The sequence below is a fragment of the Apus apus genome, chromosome 2 (assembly GCF_020740795.1).
Source record: "Apus apus isolate bApuApu2 chromosome 2, bApuApu2.pri.cur, whole genome shotgun sequence".
Taxonomy (NCBI): domain Eukaryota; kingdom Metazoa; phylum Chordata; class Aves; order Apodiformes; family Apodidae; genus Apus; species Apus apus.
Window position 1 is genome coordinate 72355075 of NC_067283.1, and position 19229 is coordinate 72374303.

General features: G+C 45.3%; 1 protein-coding gene across 1 annotated transcript in view; it reads right to left on the reverse strand.

The window, feature by feature from the left end:
• Positions 1 to 252: 252 nt before the first annotated feature.
• The window catches only part of TNFRSF11A (TNF receptor superfamily member 11a), a 30258-nt gene continuing 11281 nt past the window's right edge, over positions 253 to 19229 (reverse strand). Inside the window, exons 2-10 of the mRNA XM_051612192.1 lie at positions 17689 to 17770; positions 17093 to 17218; positions 16424 to 16567; positions 15371 to 15464; positions 14908 to 15002; positions 13943 to 14050; positions 12044 to 12096; positions 9578 to 10418; positions 253 to 3440 (exon numbers count right to left, since the gene is read on the reverse strand). Of these exons, the coding sequence (XP_051468152.1) occupies positions 3061 to 3440; positions 9578 to 10418; positions 12044 to 12096; positions 13943 to 14050; positions 14908 to 15002; positions 15371 to 15464; positions 16424 to 16567; positions 17093 to 17218; positions 17689 to 17770 (1923 nt within the window). The 3' untranslated portion in view covers positions 253 to 3060. The remainder of the gene's footprint in view (positions 3441 to 9577; positions 10419 to 12043; positions 12097 to 13942; positions 14051 to 14907; positions 15003 to 15370; positions 15465 to 16423; positions 16568 to 17092; positions 17219 to 17688; positions 17771 to 19229) is intronic.

The following is a 19229-nucleotide window of genomic DNA, read 5'->3' on the forward strand; positions in this document are numbered from 1 at the left end:
AGCTAGAAGAGCTCCTGTTCAGGCCCACGCGTGTGCGCGGATGCACTTCTGCGTTGTTGCAGCACACACAGGGGAGGGAAGCACTTCTTGTTACAACAATTCTGTACACCAAAAAAGTTACAAATGTCAAACCAGGAATGTTTTTATACTCAAGTTTGATCATTATTTTTTGGGGGGCGCCAAAATAAGGATGGATATATAATAATGTATTTTGTTCTCTTTGTTAATTTGCATAAAATCTTTACTCAAGTAGATCCTTAAGATTTTTATTCTCATTAATTATGTGTATTACAATAGCAGCCAGAAGCCTCCAAAATAGTGCCCTATGCTTCGGGCCCCATTGTACAAACAGATGTTAAAGAACAGCCCCACCTTCAAACCACTGACAAATGAAATCATGAGCATAAGTAAGTTCCTTTGGGGTCCACGTCTAAGCAGCCAGGCAGAGGCCTGGGGAATGTGCAGCATGCTGATGAGTGTGATATGGCTTCTTCACTTTTGGATAGACTCTGAAGGAAGAAAAAGAATCTGATCTGTTGGTGCATTTCACATAAAGGAGAGGCAAAGGGTGGAGATCACTATGACCCATTTCTTCATGCTTGCTGATGATCCTAGTTTCAATCCTTGCTCAGGATCTTGTGGTTCAGTGAATGAAAAATGTGTCCTCACTGAGGACAGGTAGTAAACTTCCCATTGTCTTCTCTGAAATCAGGATTTTGAGCCTGCTTTCTGGTGGCAGAATCAAGCCAAGGGAAGAAAGAAGCTGCAGAGGTAGAAAAGAGGAGGAGACAGACCTGCAGACAGGTAGTTTACCTAGAGCTGAACACATTAATTCAGTCCCTCCTGCCCTGTAAGTGAGGCTGATGGAATGCCTTCCAGGAAAGTATGACTCAAAAAATGAAGTGGGAAAATATCTGCACCACCTTGCATGAACACGATGGAGGCTCTGTTTCCTTGTCCCTACTGCAGCAATGCCTAGGGGATACACAATTAGGCCAGAAGAGGCTAGAATGAGGTTGTTGTTAAAGGATCCAGCAGGAAACACAAAAGAATACCACAGATGAGAGAGAGAGCCTCGGTTACACCCCTTCAAAGAAGCAGAAGTAACTTGGGCCATCACTGAATGGGACAACCTACCTACCTGGCTGAGTCTAGGCTAGGATGGTCCAATTTTCTGAAGGCCATGCAGACGTGAAAAAGAAACTGGTTGTTCCTGCATAATTTTTACCAGCCACTCAAGAGAGAGTCTTGTAAATCTGTGCTGAACTTTGTATGCCAGACATATAAATAATGCAGAATCGTTCTCCTGAGAGGTGAAGGTGGCTAAGCCTGTCCTTTTGTTTTATGGACCAGGTCACACTGACACAGTGGTGGCTTTGCCAGCTTTATAGGTGCTCTTCACCCACAGAGCAGTACTACTGCAAACAGAGCAGCTATGCAGTGAACCCCTTGGCTTTAAACCCTCCTCAAAGAGGAGCCCTCGTTATCACAGACGTTTTCAGTCAGGGCAGATGAGATCACACTAGATAAGAGATCCCTTTGCTGTCTGACAGGAAACAGGACTGGCCTTCCTGTAAGCTCAGACTGAAGACAGCAGCCTCCTGCAGTGCTCACGTGCCAGAAAATTATCCCTTGTCGAGAAATCATTAAAAATATCATCTTTTCCTCTTGGGATCTCCTTGAGTCACTATTCTCTTCACCTCTCTCTCCAAAGTGGCTGCCAGAGGAGGCTGCAGGATACAGGACCTGAACTTAAGGCAATTGAGTATCTGAGGTTCCCTTCTAACTACAACTACTATTATTCTTTAAATCCAACCTTTTGGTCCCATTGCTTATCAACTCTCAGTTTGACAGTGGCTACACTCTGATTTCAGCTCAGACAGGCCAAGCTTTGGAAATAGTTTCATGCTGCTTACATAAAACTCTGTTTACTAACAGAAATATCAGAGGGAATGACAAAATTGTTTGGGCAGGTGAAAGAATGTGTTTGACCATGACCAAATTCTCCATCTTTGAGTAATTCCTCCCTCTCCTGTCACTCATGTAATGTCCACAACTGGTTATTGTAGACCCTTCCTCCACCTGCTAGTATCTCTGTGTCTTAAACTTCAGTGACATTATTCATACAGCAGCGTGCTGGGCACGTATCCCTCTTATCTTCAGAGATCTGAATTCCTTTGGTGAGGTGCAATAAAGCAGAGGTGAATTAGGGTTCAAAACTGTAAATGCTCTTCGCTCAGGATTAATCAAATATGCTTGTAAGGCATATCAGCTCTATTTTGCCTGTTGCCATGCACATGGGGCACTGTTACACCTATTCACACCCACAAGATAATAAGGGAGAGAACAGGATCCTGGCTCTGATTTGAGTCTGGAGCATCTGCAGTCTTGGGGAAAGGAGGGAAGGGCTGATAGCACCATCCCCATGCAGAGGCGAAGGTGGGCAGCAGCACTAGGCTCAGAGGCAGAGGTGGCCAATGCTTCCTTCCACCACCAGAGGCTTTGAGGAGGCCCAAGACCCAGCCAAACAGCAAAATGGGTGCAGCTTAGTTGCAAAAAGAAAACCCCAAGGCGGATCTCAGGGGCTCCTTTCAGTGCGGTCCTCCACCTTGTCGTCCCCTCTCTGGGCAGCACCCAGTGCACACGGCCAGCAATGCTGCTCTCCTCCTTGCAAAGTCGCTGGCCTGAAGGATCTCCTCAGCTCTGCTGCCTGGCCAGGGAGAGCTGCCAGGGGCAGAGGAGGGGGTGGTGGGCAGGTGGGGAAGCCCACTGCCCCACCAGGGAGACGGGCAAGCCCTGTCACCGCCCCTGCAACAGGGGCAGCACGCCCGGCTTCACGCCTGCACCGGTCCCCACTGGCAACACCCCCAGCGAGACCACCACCACGTGCACCACAAGGGTCCCTTCGAGCTGTAAAATTTCCCAGGAGACACCAGAGGCAGCAACAGTCTCTGAATCTGCCCCAACACCCGAGATGTGGGCAGCCCCGCAGCAGCCCCAACACCCTCTGGCGGGCTGCCCGGCCAGCGCCCCGTCCCGCAGCAAGGACACCCGCTCGCCTCAGTTCAAGACCTTCTCGGAGGAATGTCCCAACTTCCCCTCCTCCTGCACGGGCTGTAGGGCCCGGTCACGGCGGGGCAGGCCCTGTTCCTGGGCCAGGGGTCTGGCAGGAGGCCATGGCCGCCCAGTCCCGGCGGCCGGGCAGGCGCCCTGCAGCTCGGCACACTTCTCCTTGTAGTGCTGGGCGTTGCCGGCAAAGGTCTCGCAGCGGCTGAGGTTCTCCTCCTGCACCGGGCTGCCCACGTTCTCCTCGCTCGGCCCTGAGGCCGTTGCCCCCTCCTGGGAGTTCTGGCTAAGGTAGACAACAATGATGTCGCCCTTGAAATTCATTACTTGTCCACTTGAGATAAAGGTGGAGTTACTGTTTCCAGTCACATTTCCTGCGGAAGGAGGGGGGAGAAAAGAAGACACACGTGATTAATATTTTCCCCTCATGAGACGGACACTTAGCGCAATGAACTTTATCTGCTTTGGCGGCTTTACTTTTGTTCCATTATATTTTCCCCGTGACGTGGGGATGCTCTTATAATCAATGCCTTCCACTGGACCTTTTCATTATTTCCAATTCTGTCTTCTCAGGATGAAGCCTGTCATCCATGGGAGCCTGTCTGGAAGACTCGGAAACATCATCTCCCTCAATTGTGGTCTGGGAAAGCAAGAGAGAGCACAGTCATCTTGTGCTCCCCAAGCTGCGTGATGTACAAGCTGCATCCAAACTGCCTCCACCCTCGGCTTCTGAGGAAATGGTCATTATTTCTAATGATGAGATATTTTTTTTTTAGAGTTCCAGACATCACATCGGTTTGGTTTTTTCTCTTTGGTAAACTATCAATCCTACCATGTGGGCTAGGTAGCAGGCTCAGTGAATAAATACTGAGACTCAGCATCAAAGCATACAAGTCACACAGTGTCCAAAGGACATGGAGCTTATACAGTTATCTTACATTGTCCTGGTCTTCCATGTAGGTACATTCTGGTACTCACCTAGTGCCCTCATGGATTTGCCTGGATATAAACTGACTCCGGTGAAGAGGCAGAGTCTATATTATAGCAATCTAACAGAGTTAGGGTTTCAGTCACTCTACCTGCAGTTAGAGATTTTTCAGTACAAATTCAATCTTTCTGCCATTCAAGGCAGACTCAAGTCACAACAGAACCAGGCTCTGGGAATTAATAAACCTCCCTCAGAGCAGGAAGAAGAAAACTGAGAGCAAACTTTCAACAACAAACTAACAAACTTGTTGAAGTTTCAAAATTAAACAAACTGAAGCAGCCAAGTGGAAACAAAAAAATCTTCCTAGCCTACAAAAACTCTTCCTAAAAAATGTTTTTTTTCCTGCTGTGCTTCACTTAATCATTACTTGCAGACTCATCTGACACCTTTTAGACATTTTGTGCCTTTCCTCATTACATTCCTCAACACTTGAGAAGTTCCCATTTTCATTCAAGCTAAGCATGGCCCAGCCCAGATAGATGCTGTTTTTCTAGTGGCCACAGGGGATGTTTGCACAACAGCAATGGACACTGGGGTCCAGTTGTGCTGAGTTAAGACCTGTGCCTGCTCATAACCAAGTCTGGGTAGCACTCGAGCCTCTCTTTAATAGCTGCCCCCCCGCCCCCAGGCAATCCTATTTATTGTAGCTAAACCACGGCATTGCTAGCTCTTTGCTTTCTTTCCAACTGTCGTTAATTAACATGAGGTGTCAGCAAGAATTTTCTCTGCAGGAGTTTTTCCCCTGCTGGTTGCTTCCCCTGTGTTCAATTCGGTTGGGCTGTTTGCCATCAACACAACTCTTAGGCATAAAGGGAGTACAAAAATAACTGCCTTTATACAGATTGCCTGTCACTCACAAAAGGTACTGTGGAATAGTTACCAGTGCTCAGTACGGGATCAAGAATTTAGAAATAGATGTGACAGTGGGGAGGGAAAAAAATAACAACCCACAACACAGATTAACACATTTATAATGTTTAGTTGAACATAGCTGGCAAATCCTCACCGCTTTCTGAAGACCCTGTGCTGAAACAAAAGGATATTTGAGGCCCAAAAGCGTAACAAATGGACACAAGAGCTTCCTGGACTGCACTAAGAGATGTGCTCCCAACCTGGAAAGTATAAGGGACACCTTCAGCAGGTAAGTAAAGGCATTTTTCCATACATGCCCCACACGTGACTTGATGTGGTCATAAAATGATGCTTTGTGTTCTGACTGCCTCCAGGCTTGGGGGGTTTGAAAGAATACTTGAAGGCTTATCTCCATTCTGGTAGTGACTCCTGTAAACAGAATCATAGAACTATTCAGGTTGGAAAAGCCCCTTGGGATCACTGAGTCCAACCATCATCCCTACTCTACAAAGTTCTTCCCTAAACTATATCCACCAACACCACATCCAAACGACCCTTAAACACATCCAGAAATGGTGACTCAACCACCTCCCTGGGCAGCCTATTTCGGTGTCTAACCACTCTTTCTGTGAAAACATTTTTCCTAATGTCCAGTCTAAACCTCCCCTGTTGCAGCTTGAAGCCATTCCCTCTTGTTCTGTCACTAATTATCTGTGAAAAGAGACCAGCACCAACCCCTCTACAATGACCTTTCAGGTAGTTGTAGAGACTGATGAGGTCTCCCCTCAGCCTCCTCTTCCCCAAACTAAACACTCCCAGCTCCTTCAAATGTTCTTCATAAGATTTATTCTCTAGGCCCTTCACCAGCTTTGTTGCCCTCCTCTGTACTCGCTCCAGCACCTTGAGATCCCTCTTGAATTGAGGTGCCCAAAACTGGACACAATACTCCAGGTGTGGCTTCACCAGTGCTGAGTACAGGGGGACAATCCCCTCTCTACTTCTGCTGGTCACACTATTTCTGATACAGGCCAGGATGCCATTGGCTTTCTTGGCCACCTGGGCACACTGCTGGCTCATGTTCAGCCGCTTGTCAGTGAGAACCCCCAGGTCCCTTTCTGCCAGACACTTCCCAGCCACACTTCCCCAAGCCTGGAGCATTGCTTGGGGCTGTTGTGGCCCAAGTGCAGGACCTGGCACTTGGCCTTGTTGAAGCCCACACCATTAACATTAGCCCAACGATCCAATCTATCCAAGTCTCTCTGTAGAGTCTCCCTATCCTCATGCAGATCAACACTCCCGCCTAGCTTGGTGTCATCTGCAAACTTACTGATAATACACTCTATGACCTTAACAAGATCTTCAATAAAGATGTTAAACAGAAATGGTCCCAGCACTGAGCCCTGAGGAACACCACTTGTGACTGGACCCAGCTGGCTTTGAATCCATTGACCACCACTCTCTGGGCCTGATTGTCCAGCCAATGCTTGATCCAGCAGATCATATGCTCATCCAGGCCATGAGCAGCCAGGTTTTTTATGAGACTTCTATGGGGAACTGTGTCAAATGCTTTTTGGAGGTCCAGATAGACAATATCCACAGCCTTTCCCTCGTCCAATAGTCAGGTCATCAGGTTATAAAAGGAGATCAGGTTTGTCAGGCAGGACCTGCCTTTCATTAACCCATGCTGACTGGCCCTGATCCCCTAGTTATCCTCTACATACCTTCTAATGACACTCAAGATGATCTGCTCCATGACCTTCCCTGGTACCGAGGTCAGACTGACAGGTCCATAGTTTCCTGGATCCTCCTTTCTGCCTTTCTTATAGATGGGTGCTATATTTGCTACCCTCCAGTCCACTGGGACCTCCCCAGTTAGCCAGGACTTCAGGTGAATAATGGAAAGTGGCTTGGCAATTACATCTGCCAGCTCTTTCAGCACCCTTGGATGTAGCCCATACGGTCCCATAGACTTGTGTGTGTCTAAGTGGTGTAGTAGGTCTCTGACCACTTCCTCTTTAACTGTGATGACCTCTCCTCCCTGTCTCCTAGCTAATGTGGCTGTACATCCATGGAACAGCTAGTTCCACTGCTAAAGACTGAGGCAAAGTAGGTGTTGAGCACCTCAGCCTTTTCCTCATCCTTTGTTACTAAGATTCCCTTTGCATCCAATAAAGGATGGAGATTTTCCCTAATCCTCCTTTTGCTGTTAATGAACTTATAGAAACTTTTTTTTATTATCCCTAACAGCTGTAGCTAGTTTGAGCTCTAGCTGTGCTTTGACTCTCCTAATTTTCACCCTGCATAGGTTCACTTCATCTTTATAGACTTCATGAGTGACCTGTCCCTTCAGAGGCCATAGACTCTCTTTTTGTTCCTAAGGTCCCTATTTAGCCAGGCTGGTCTTCTACCCTGCTTACTGGGTTTTTTTGGCACACAGGGACAGCCTGCTCCTGTGCCTTTAAAACTTCCTTTTTTGAAGTATGTCCAGCCTTCCTGGACTCCTTTATCCTTCAAGGCAGCCTCCCAAGGAACTTTGTCAATCAGTCTTCTGAGCAGGTCAAAGTTTGCCCTCCGGAAGTCTAAGGTGGCCGTTTTACTAATCCCTCTCCTTGGTTCTTCAAGGATCAAAAACTCATGGCATCTGCCCAGAGGCCTACTTTGGTCCTCTAGGGTTGTTTCACAGAAGGGACACAGTTTGCAATTTCTCTTGTCATTTTAAGTGGTAGGGAACTAAAGCCAAAACTTTATGGAATTACCCATGACCTTTTTCTTCCCATTTTTCATCCACCCTCTTTGTACCATTCTGTCTTAGCACAACTATGTGCAAAGCCTGGCGGTCTCTGCTGCTTTGAGAAGCTAGACAAAAAGTTATTTGGCATGCATATTTATTCCCTTTGGGTGTTTCATTAGACCGGGCAAAACGACCCATGCAGCCACAGCTCTACATGCAGACCCAGTCAGGTCCGGGTGCTTCAGTGCAGAAGCTACGGCTAAGCCCTTGAGCAACCAAGTGTCATCAGTGGGGCACAACCATTTTGTGGACAGAAAAAAACCCTTTGCCAGCAACCCACGTTACCTACAGATTAACTCACACTCTCATACTGCCCAGACCTCAGTCAGTATCTGCTGGCAGCCATGCCTAAAAAGTGGCAAATTAGGAACACTGTATCTGTGCTCAGGTTTCAGCAGGTGGCACTATAGCATGTACATACCCAAAGGAACGGAGTTAAGCAAAATCCCATAAAAAATTGTGCTGCAGATCTAAGAAGGCACTTTCTAGCACATCGCTTAAATCCAAGCTCTCCTGTTTGCCCTGCTGTTACTTAATATTTTGTCTTCCCCTTCATGACAGATTTAGAAAGAAAAGCAGTACTTCTGAAATGGCAGATATGACTTGGTTTTCAGTTGTACCTCAAAATCCCTTTCAAACAACAACAAAAAAGGATAATCCTTCTGTTCTGTTTACGATTGCTGAATTTTGTACAGACCAGGCAGTGATTTTAGGAAACTGAAGCAGCAGAAAGAGTATCTGCTCTTAGAAAGATGAACACTACATACTTTCAGATTCCCACAAAGCATGCCATGTTAAGAGGGGAAGGTCCTTCAAAAGTGTTGCTTTTGGGCTTTGGCAGACTGACAAGAATGTCTCTGTAAGAAACTTTAAGGCATAGCATGGTTTAAAAGAAGGGTAACTATTTACAACTGCTGTGATGTCTTATAGTAATATTTAGACATCCCAGTCAAAACTAAAGTCTCACTACTCTTGGCAGGGCACTGACATAAATAAAAATAGAGTATCTGACTTTAAGATATTATAATAAAAAATAACTAATAACCCATGATGGGCAGATTGCAGACTTTTATACTGAAAAAAAAGTCTGAGGAAAGGTTTCATCCAGAAAAGGCTCATAACTTCCCTTCTGCTAGTTCTGCTAGCGATTATTTTTTTTCCTTGCTTTCATTTGACAATTTTGATACATTTATTCAACTGGTAAATTGGTAGTCAGTAATTAGTGATGGTGTTTCAGAGTCGTTTAGGGGACAGAGCACTTGTGTATAGAGAAACAAAGTCTGTATGGAACTATTTTCAGGCAAACACTTAAGTCCTAGCAAATTAAAACAAAGAGAAAGAGCTAAAAGCCGAAAATTGGACATACTCTCTTAGACCCAGTTGTGGTCATCAGGTTACAGCTGCAGCTGGAGTTTCACTGACCACCATATAAATGTAACTGGACTTAAACCTAAAGGCAAAAAATGGTGTGTGCAGTGTTGAACGGAAAATCATCTGTCTGAGTCATACGCATCCCTTCTTGACTCGGCCTCTAGGTCCCTGTACTCTCCTCCGTTTAAGTGTTCCCCAATACACACACCTGTTATCACCAAAATACTTCAACAACAGAATGGCCTTTGCAGTGACAGCCAGAAGGTGGGTTCTGCATTGCTAGTTAGATCAGGGCAGGACAACGGTCCCTCACAGTACTCATCCTATTTGCAGAAATCAATACAAACCAAATGGCCTTGCTATTTCTTTTTTGTCTTTTAGATTAACTTCAGAGCCATTAAGTGAGGAGGCATAATTTTACTCTTCTCTCCCTCACCTAAATCATACCCACTGAAGAACACTAAGCTAGCACAGAAAACAACCACACAGCTCAAGCCTAATGGGCTTACCAGATGCTGGAGGGAGGTCTGAACTGTTGCTGTTTGTCCCTGAAGTGCTTCTGCTTGTGTTCTGGTACTTCATGTTGCCACTATCCGAAGATGCATCTTCCATACCATGATCGCTCGCTAGAGTGCTCTGACCAGCAGAGAGAAAATTCAAGCCACAGGTGCACTGTGCACAGGATCCAGTTTCTGGGGAGGTGGAGGCACAGTCAGCTGCAGGACAACAGGGCTTGCTCCACTTTCTGGGAGATTCCCTGTATGAAATGCCACACCTCACACAGATCTTCTCTGAGTCATAGTTTGTTGCAAAACTATCTGTGTCTTTGTTGCCTGTCTCCTTCAGGCAACTGTGGGCACACTGGCAAGATTTCTGAAGAAGTTTGTCTGTGACAATGTGTGGCCCAACCGTGCTGGAGGAAGGGTAAGAGCTTTGAGAGACTGATACATCCTCTGAGCTCCCAATCCCTGAGAAGTACTGATTTAAGCTGTCATTCTCCCCTGTCTCCATTGGTTCTGAAAATGACGACACAGTTTTACTGGCAGTTTGACTCAGTAAAGATAAATAATCAATGGTGTTGAGATCCTTATCCATGTATTCATCTTCCGTGGGAACCGGTGGGAAGTTATCATCAGTCTCAGTTACCACAGAAAACTCTTGGAAGCTCCCTCCCACCTCGCATGGCACCAGGCCAGGGCTCCCGTTCCCGCAAGGAGTCTGGCCGCTGGTGCAGCACAAGTTTCCAGGGGCTGGAGAGCCAGCAGGGCCCAGGAGACACATGCCTTCAGATGTCTGAGGGACAGCAGCATTCGTGGTGTTCATAGTAACAAACGCATCCCTTGGTGGCTCCTGAAATAAATTCAAAATAAAAAAACGTGTTTAACAAATAGATCAGCAGAAGGTTGTTTTCTAGATAAAGAAGGAGCAGAGTGATATTAATTCTTCCTCAAGGTGAGCAGTACCGCTATATTTGAGTCTGGAAGTGTAATTCTGTTCTGCTGAGAAACCGTGACTGGTGATGCTGGGCTCAGTGGATGTTCAAAGAAATACCTGCTGGCTTGGGGGCCAATAACATTTAATTCTGGGAGATGACAATTCTTAGTTCTTAAGAAGGCATTTGAGAATTAGCAAATCTGAAAGAGTCTCTGGATTCTGCTGTTCCTTAGGGGCCACCGGTAAGACCTATCTAACTGCTTATAAGGTTTGGAAATCCCCTGAGTCATCTGTGCATCTGAAAGGCTGTTAATCTGTGAAGGCCTTGCTGGGAGCAAAATCTTTATTATCAGTAATGACTGAAGAAAGAAACTAGGTTGATCCTGAGAGCTCAAGACAGGCTAGAAAAAAGGAAGTCACACAGGCAAGGTTGCTTTAACCTGGAAAATGTTCAGGCAACAAAGGCAAAGGCCTATGACGTCACACTGCCAGTACTTGTCAAAGTAAAGCTATATTTTTGGTTGCAGCTCCACAAAAAAGGGCTGGGAAATACTTCAAGGGTTCCCTTCAGTTCATGCAAGTGGCGTGGTAATGATGGGTGTTTGGGAACCGCTGCCTTTCATTTCTAGCATCCGTTCAGATCTTCCAGGATGGAGAAGAGAGTGTAAATGCTGCCAGCCACTAATTGCTGTTGATTCACTCCTCTGTCCCAGAGGACTGGAGCAGCTGCCAGCACAGGAGCTTGCATGAACACTTAGCAGACAAAAGAGGAACTGTCTGCTCAAAAACCTGGACTTGGGTTGGTTTTTTTGGTAGCAGTAAAATTTGAGTCTTTCAACAGCTAAACTAGACAGAGCTCCTAGATGGGGTGGTGGGGAGAATATGCACCTGGGACACCTCAGCCCACATTCCACGGTGTGAAACAGGCAGTGCACTTGAACTTGAACCTGTGTCCCATCTGAATGTTTTGAGAATGGAATTTGGGGCTGCTCTGGAGCAAAACTTCTTGGAAAATCTTACTTTTTTCTCGACTGAACGGACAGGAGGAATTTCTGTAAGCACTAGAATTAAGGGGTCTCACAGCCAGTTCTTTGTCTCGTGGTTCTGTGCTTGGTATTGCCCCAAATTCAGGTTTCTCCTCTGTAAGGACTCCGGTATGTAAAAAGGTTCAAACTCAACTGAAGCTTTTCCTGCTCTTATGATTAAGAAATGCTCTCTCCTAGGCAGTCCCAGGTGTTCTGCAACTGGTGGGCTCATGTTTAATTTTCTCCTCATAGATGTTTAATCACCAAAGAGACTTTTCCCACTATTAAAATTGGCTGAAACCAGACATCAGGTTCAGAAGCTATTTGAGAATGGTGATATCATATGCCTCACATTTACAGAAAACCAGACTGGAAAAGCCAAAACTGAGCATTTTTTGAAGAACTTAGAACTTGTTTTCTAGCCAAACATGAACATGGAGTCTACTTCAGGAGGGTTGTCAGGAATGCCATGTGGAAAACATAAATCAGAGAAAATGTTAGTGCCTTTGACTCTACCTTTGTTCCTTTTATTTGGCTGCACACTTCATTAGCCCAATTCTGTAGATCTGCTGCAGGGAAAACAAAAAGAATAGCTGTAATGTATAGCAGGCACTGAAGTCAGCCACATACCTAAATACCCACAGTCATTCACGATCCGCAATACCATATTAAATGAAAACCAACAAGATTGTTATTACTGACTCTTCAAGTGTCCCAGCATCGGTCCAGCTGAGGATTCATTGTAACTGGAACAGGGATATATTTTCTATGGAACAAATGTTTCCAAGCTCCTAAAATAGACCACGGTTAAACTGTGTTCCACATCAAATGGGGTTTCTTTCCTGGTCATATGTCACACCAAACTATGACTGGCCTGACCCGCTTGAAGCCATACAGTCTATTTCAGGAGAAGTCACATGGATGGCCCGAAGACCATTCTCAGACAGGGGTGAGGAGCCTGGAGAGAAGAGGTAAGCCACTGAAACCACAGGATGGCAGGCTCATGTACAGTGTATTCCACTTCATCAGGGTGTACTTAATGGGAAACTTCACTTAATTGGAGTATCTCCCACAGAAAAGCTTTCAGCCCAATAATTCTTTATGGTAAAGACTGCCACTTTCTTACAGTTAGCAAGTCTTTTTGTTTTCTGTTTATATTTTCAGGAGATTTTGTAGGACTCAGGTCTAGTGTAGATTTGATTTTGTACGTCTGAAGATAGAACAGCTCTGCAGCCATTGCCAGTTACCAGCAACAATTCTGTTCCTCTGATGTTAAGTCTGCACATTTACCATCAGTCCCCAAGTAGGCAGAGCTGCTTCCTGAGCCTGCAAGTCTCAGGGGCTCTAGTTAGCAGGATTTGCCATGCAAAGGCAGCAGAGGACTGTCACTGCAGAGCTGTAGGGCAACAGAAATGTCAAATAGAGAGCATCACCCTTTAACCTGTTTTGCATTGCAAGCATTTGGTTTGCAAGGAGAGTCACCATTTCCTCCAGCCCATCCCAGGAATTCCAGATTTAGCACAACCCGTGTTTAGTGCGGCAGAGGCAGCCGATTTCTAAAACACAGGCTGAAACATACTTTACAAGAGAGCTGTCTTCCCTTCCACTGCTCCCAAAATATTTAATCAACTGTTAGGGTCTGCGAAAGGAGATGATGGAAAAACTACACTAGGAAAAGCTTTCCATGTGTAGAGGAATAAAAATAAAAAATTAAAAGAACAACAAGAGTATATTGTTTCCTAAGGAGATCCTGGCCTTAACAAAGAGTTGAGTAACTACTGGAGGTATTTCTGAAATATTTATAATATTTTAAATTCCCCACTGTTATCCTGTGTGCCTTTGCTAAAATATTTCTATTTTTTACTTTTATTATTTATTCTATTACTTCTGCTATTTCTTCAGTACATCATCAGAACTTTGACCTCCAGCTAAAAAACATTGCTTCCATCATGTTTTCAAAAACACATGAGGCTTTCATCTTTAAGATCGTATTTTAACCCACCCAGATGTAGGTTTCAGGGGAAGAGGGAAGAAGGAGACAGGAGAGGGTGAAAGCCCGCAGTGACTGTCCCTGCTTCCCCTTGGCTGGGGGGTCTGCCTGTGCCACATGGTGCAGAGTAGCCGTGCTGCTATAAAAGCTGTGGCTGCGGCTGCCCCAAGGGTGGGCACCCCCTGGTCAGGGCTGCTGGAGGATACCAAGTGCTATGTTGTATGTGTAAGTGTAATACACTCCCTGCCTAGAGGAAAGGAATTTGAAGCCTGGATTTGTGCTAGTTAAAGCATATTCATATGGACAGATACAGGGACAGCACAGAAGTCCTGAGTTTCTTAACCTGGTGGTTACTCATGAAAATCGAGAGCGCACAGCCAGCCACGCAGCTGTCATGTTCATGAATGTCGTTAGCTATCACATACCTGTCAGCTTTTTTCCCTTATTCTTGTAGTATATGATGAAGATGACAATGCCAATTAGTGCCACAAAAAACAAGATGACAATCAACACGTATAAGATTCTGTTTGCTCCTGCAGGATATAAAAAAGATAGTGCCATCAACATGCAGCTCGTGCTCGACAGTATGACAATCCATGCTCATTTTACCTGCTTTTCCAAAGGAGAAGGATTTTCTTCCTTCCTCTTTGATTTTTAGTTTCTGTAATAAGCACAACAGTGCTAGCACTCAAGCAGTTCTGTGACAAGCAGCCTTACTGAAGGTACCTGGTACCAAGCCGTTTCCATAAAAATTAGAGTCTTGGTGTCTCAGAGAGGTTTGATCCAGTCACAAATGTCCCCTTGCAATCTGCTAGCAGCCCCTAGGCTGTGATTGCTCTCTCTCAGGGGGGGAAAACATACCTCTCACTGAGACTGTAGAATTCAGCTGGCAATATCTGTCCTTTATCTCAGGTTATGAAGGGTCACTGCACACCAGGCAAGCAGCCTCCCTGGTACCATACCCACACTGGAGAGGGAAATAGGCACTAGGCAAGAAAGGAGAGCTACCTTCAGCTGAGACGGTATTACTATAAAAGAAGCCTGGAGAGAAGCTGGTAGCCTTTGTACAGATAACGTGTGCGTGGAAATTAGCAGGCTGAGAAAATGGAAGAGCTGTAAAGGTGATGGAGGTGATGAGTATAACAACAATGCTGCTTGCCATGCAGTTTCCCTGGGAGGTGTAAAGCTCTGCTTAGTAGTGGACATGGGCACCAGAGCTGTCAGGCTTAGGAATCTTTACAATTGGGATTTTCCAAGAGTGCTGTCTTGATCTGCAGCTGCTCCCCATCCACAATGGGAATGGAGTTTTAAGCCAGCCAAAACTCCTAGTAAACGCATCCCTCCTCCTCCCTGGTACTTTGTAACAGATAAAATGTACAGGGGCACATACCATCTTCTGATGGCTCAGGAATCTTCCCTTCTCCACAAACTGCATCTGACTTGTCAGTCCCAGGCACACTTTCTGTCATTCCTAGAGCTGTACAGCTGAAAAAGAAAGACAAAGAGGCTAGATGCTCAAAGAGGGAGCTTGTGATGGCTCCTATGCTTATGCAGAGTAGTACTTTCTGTTGTAACACTCAATGCTTATCCTGCATTTCTCCACCATTAAGCTCAGATACCTTCTTTATTTTAAGCTGTGCTCGTTCAGCAGTTGTGCTGTTACTGCTCTTCCTTGCTCCCACCCAAGGAACATTCAGGCTTTAGTGTGGGAATGCCTTTATCGCTGCACAGCCAACAAAAATGCTCTGTGCACTCGGCAGACAGCCTGAAACACCCCACTGAAAAATGCTCTTGCTCAAGCTTCTCCCCGGTTTCTGGCTGTCATGGTCCTTCTACAATATACAGGGACTTACTTGGTCCAGGATTTACACTTGTCGGTGGATGAAGCGACATTTGAGAAGTAGCCTCTGGGACATGGTGTACACATTGTGTCCTTGTCTTGTTGCACTGTGTATAGTAAAGGAAGAAAAACTTCATAGTGAGTTTCCATGGGTTCCTTTCCGGTGAAGGAAAGGTGACTGTGTTCCCCATCCACCCAATCAACACTCCTCCCCACTCTCCCCAAAAGCTTCCCTGAAGAGAGGAGCTTAGATTACATTACAGCAGCAAGGACAGTCACATTAAGAAGAAAAAATGTATGCCAATCTCACCTGAGCACTTCTCTACATGATCAAAACGATAAATGACCAGGGACCATTTACAGTTATTGTGAAATAACACACAGCTATTGTATCCTTCCCCTTCTATTAACTTCTGTGTGTCAACGTTATACTACAGACAAGGATGCTAACAGGTATTTTCACTTCTATAAAGCCACAATAAACAAAATGCTGTATCAGGATTTGCTAGACTGAAGACAAAACAACACCACTGTGCTTCAGCATTCCATCCTTCATTTTTCTATTATGTGCTATTTTGGGGGTTCCTTGTGCTTGGCACAGTTGTAACCACTGTTCCTTACAACTCTGAACCTGACTGTCTCTATTTTCCACCCACAAAATACTTGTATTTTGGTTTTGATCAGACTTAGGACTAAATTAAATGTCTGTAATAAATCTTTGCATTTCGAGTCATCTAAAATAAAGAATACTTGTACTAGTTTAAATGTGTTAATCACTTTTAACTTGCTTATAACAAGACAAAATGGCAAAGCAAAGTCACTGGACAAAAGCTGATTTCAAATCCGACCTCAGCACCAATGCACCACTTCTCTGAATACTGGAGCAACGCATATCCTAGTGACTCACAGTCAGACACCTCAGCAAACACACTGAAACACAACTATTGCCGTGTCCACACGATGTCTTGCAGAAGTCACTGGATCCAAGATACTGTTCATACTACAGAGGCAGAAACCTTCAAAATGCAAAGAGCTGGACATTTCACATCCTCTTTCTGTAACTTACCAGGATGCTCAACTCCAAATCCTGGTGCGCACACGGTGTTGCGCTGACAGCAGTCGCAGTCTTCGTTCCAGTGGTAGCCCATCGTACAAGCACATTGCCGCTGGGACGTGCTGTTCCCTGGATTCACTTCTCTCAAAGCTTTCCCTAAAAGAGAAAGCAGATGACAGTAAAAAACTCTTTTGACAGTAAGACTCAACTTTAGGAACCTCCTGTTCTACCTATTTACTTTGCTTGAAGGTGATGTTATCTTTCAAGATGTGTGGGAGACCCTTGATCAGCACCAGGATCCTCACTAATTGCATTGTGAGTGACACTCTTCCTTGTAGCCGTGTAGAAAATAAACAAAGCTTTTGCAAGAGTGAGACAAACATGTTGGGGGAAGTGAATGCACGGTATGCTAGGCAAAAGGACAACCTTTAAGATCCAACTCACAGGAGTGAATGGCCCCAGTGAAGATAATCGTTATCAGCAGCATGGAGACTATGGCTGCGGTGCTCAGCACAACACAGAATCTCTGCTGCCTGGGGACTGCCCTCTACACCAGGCTCTTCTGCCAGTACAGCCTCCAGTGTTGGGTACCCGAACAAAGTAACTCTTCCCTAGATCCACTTTCCCATCTTACTGCTTCACTAATTTTGATTATAAGGCTCCTGAGAATGAACAGCTCACCTTGATCACATATTTTATGTAGTAAGCATTTCTCTTCTTCATTCCAGACATCCATATACTCGTTTGGTCCACATGGCTGGCACACACTATCAGAAGTACCTGTGCATCTAGCAGACATATACTTTCCTGTGAATCAGAGAAGGACAAGCAAGTAGTTTGCAAGTTGCACACCAGCTGTCTAAGGAGCTTAAGGAAAATAACACGTTGGGCTAATGCTGCTGTACTGCTCTGGACAATCAGTTCTTCCTGCCACCTTGTCAGTTCCTCAGTCTGGCCCGCATTTAGCATGGCACTGAAACATCCATGAAGCTTATACCTTGGGAACAGTCCTAGTTACGTGCATGAAAACCAACTGCTTTCTGTCTGTCATTGTGGCCAAGTGCCACCCTAACAAAATAGCTGCTGTGGCTTTTGCTGAGGTCAGCAAGACCACTCCTGCACTGGAAGGCACTTGTAAGCCTGAAGTCATGCACCTGTGAGGGGGTGTGTGCCAATGGATTAGCAGAGTCATAAGAGCAAGCTGCCTTACGGAGGCACAGAGCTGTTTCTAATGAACTTTCCAGCTATGAGGCTGGTACTGCCCAGTGCTCACATACCTGGCTCACACTTTGTGCAGCACCGTCCTGAGTACTCATAGTGTTGTTCGCCTTCACACGGCAGGGTGATTTGTAGTGACAACTGGAGAGGAAAAGGGGAGAGAGGACATGAGAACCAATATTCCTGGAGAGCTTCAGACCCGCCTAGTCTCACAGTGCTGGCAGAGAGGAGGAAAACTTTTCTTTTGGATAGCACTTTAGATAGCTAAGCAGTAAAAATTACCCAACATTTATGACTTCAAAGGTGCTTTGTAGACACTTCAAGAACATGTACTTGCTGCTGCACACACAGGGATTTGTAATACAGCCAGGTGATAAAAAAGTAACACAATTGTGCCATTTGTCATGAACTTTTGGCCTGCTATATAAACTTTTCATACAGTATTTTATTATTTGAAATCTATGACTTTAAAACAACTGTTAAAAAAAAAAAAAAGGCATATTCTTCCGTAGTCTCTTCCACAGACATGCCCTCAGATCAAGACCTGGGCAACAGACAATTTTAATGCATACCATTAAGCAAACAAGTAAGGTGAATGATTTATACTGCTGAAAAAGAAGAAGTTCCCAGCTTCCCACTGGGATACACAATACTCCTGGCTAGCCCCAGAAAAACTGGACTTGAACTTTGCAGCTTCTTATGACCTCCACTAGGTCCTGCAGAGAGGGTCTCATGGAACTCAGGCAGCCATCCAGAGAGGTGATGCTATTAAACTAACAGCTTTTTGTTTCTCAAAAAACAACCACACAAAAATCCAACATGAACCACCCCCAAAACACCTGAAACTGTTATATGTGGGGGCATCTGCAAAGCAGGCAGCAGTGTTGCTTCCTTCACATCCCCTCCCTGTCCTCAGCTGCCTATAGATGGTTCTACCAACAGACCAGCATATGTGGCTCTCTCAGCTAGTCTTTGGGGATGACCCCTCAGCTGTGCTGGGGATGCTGGCTGGCCAAGGACCATGCCCAGCCCCTCACTGACCCTGCTTTGGCTACCCAGGAGTCTCCCGGCAGCAGTCCTCCAAACAGACTCCAACACCTTATAACCAGCTGCTGATCTTGCAACAGACATGATGATTCAAAATCTAGCCCAAAGAAAGGAATCCTTCATTATTGCATACAGTTGTTAAAATCTCATTTACTTGCAGAAAGTGGTAACAAAGCTTCTGCTGCTGGTTAGAGAGCTTTTGCTGTCTAATAGCACAGGACAGCCCTCTGCCTACTGATAGTGGTTTCCATTCCTCTGTTTAGCTTTCTCCCCTTGTTCCCTCCAAATCTTTACCTCTCCTCTTTTCTTTTTTTCTAGTTTTAGCAATAGCAGTCTCTTTAAATAGCAAAAATTTTTCCCTAAGCACCTTGTCCTCTTCTCTTCTAACGCTGGGAAGAGTCTTGTAACTTAAAGATGACTAAAAAGGTTGAAACTGTTCTTTACAACACTACCTTTTGGCTTAGAGTTTGAGCTATGGGTTGATGCACGACTTGTGTTTATCAAAACTGTGCTAGCTGTGCCTGGAACACAGCAAGTACCTCAAGGCAGAGGT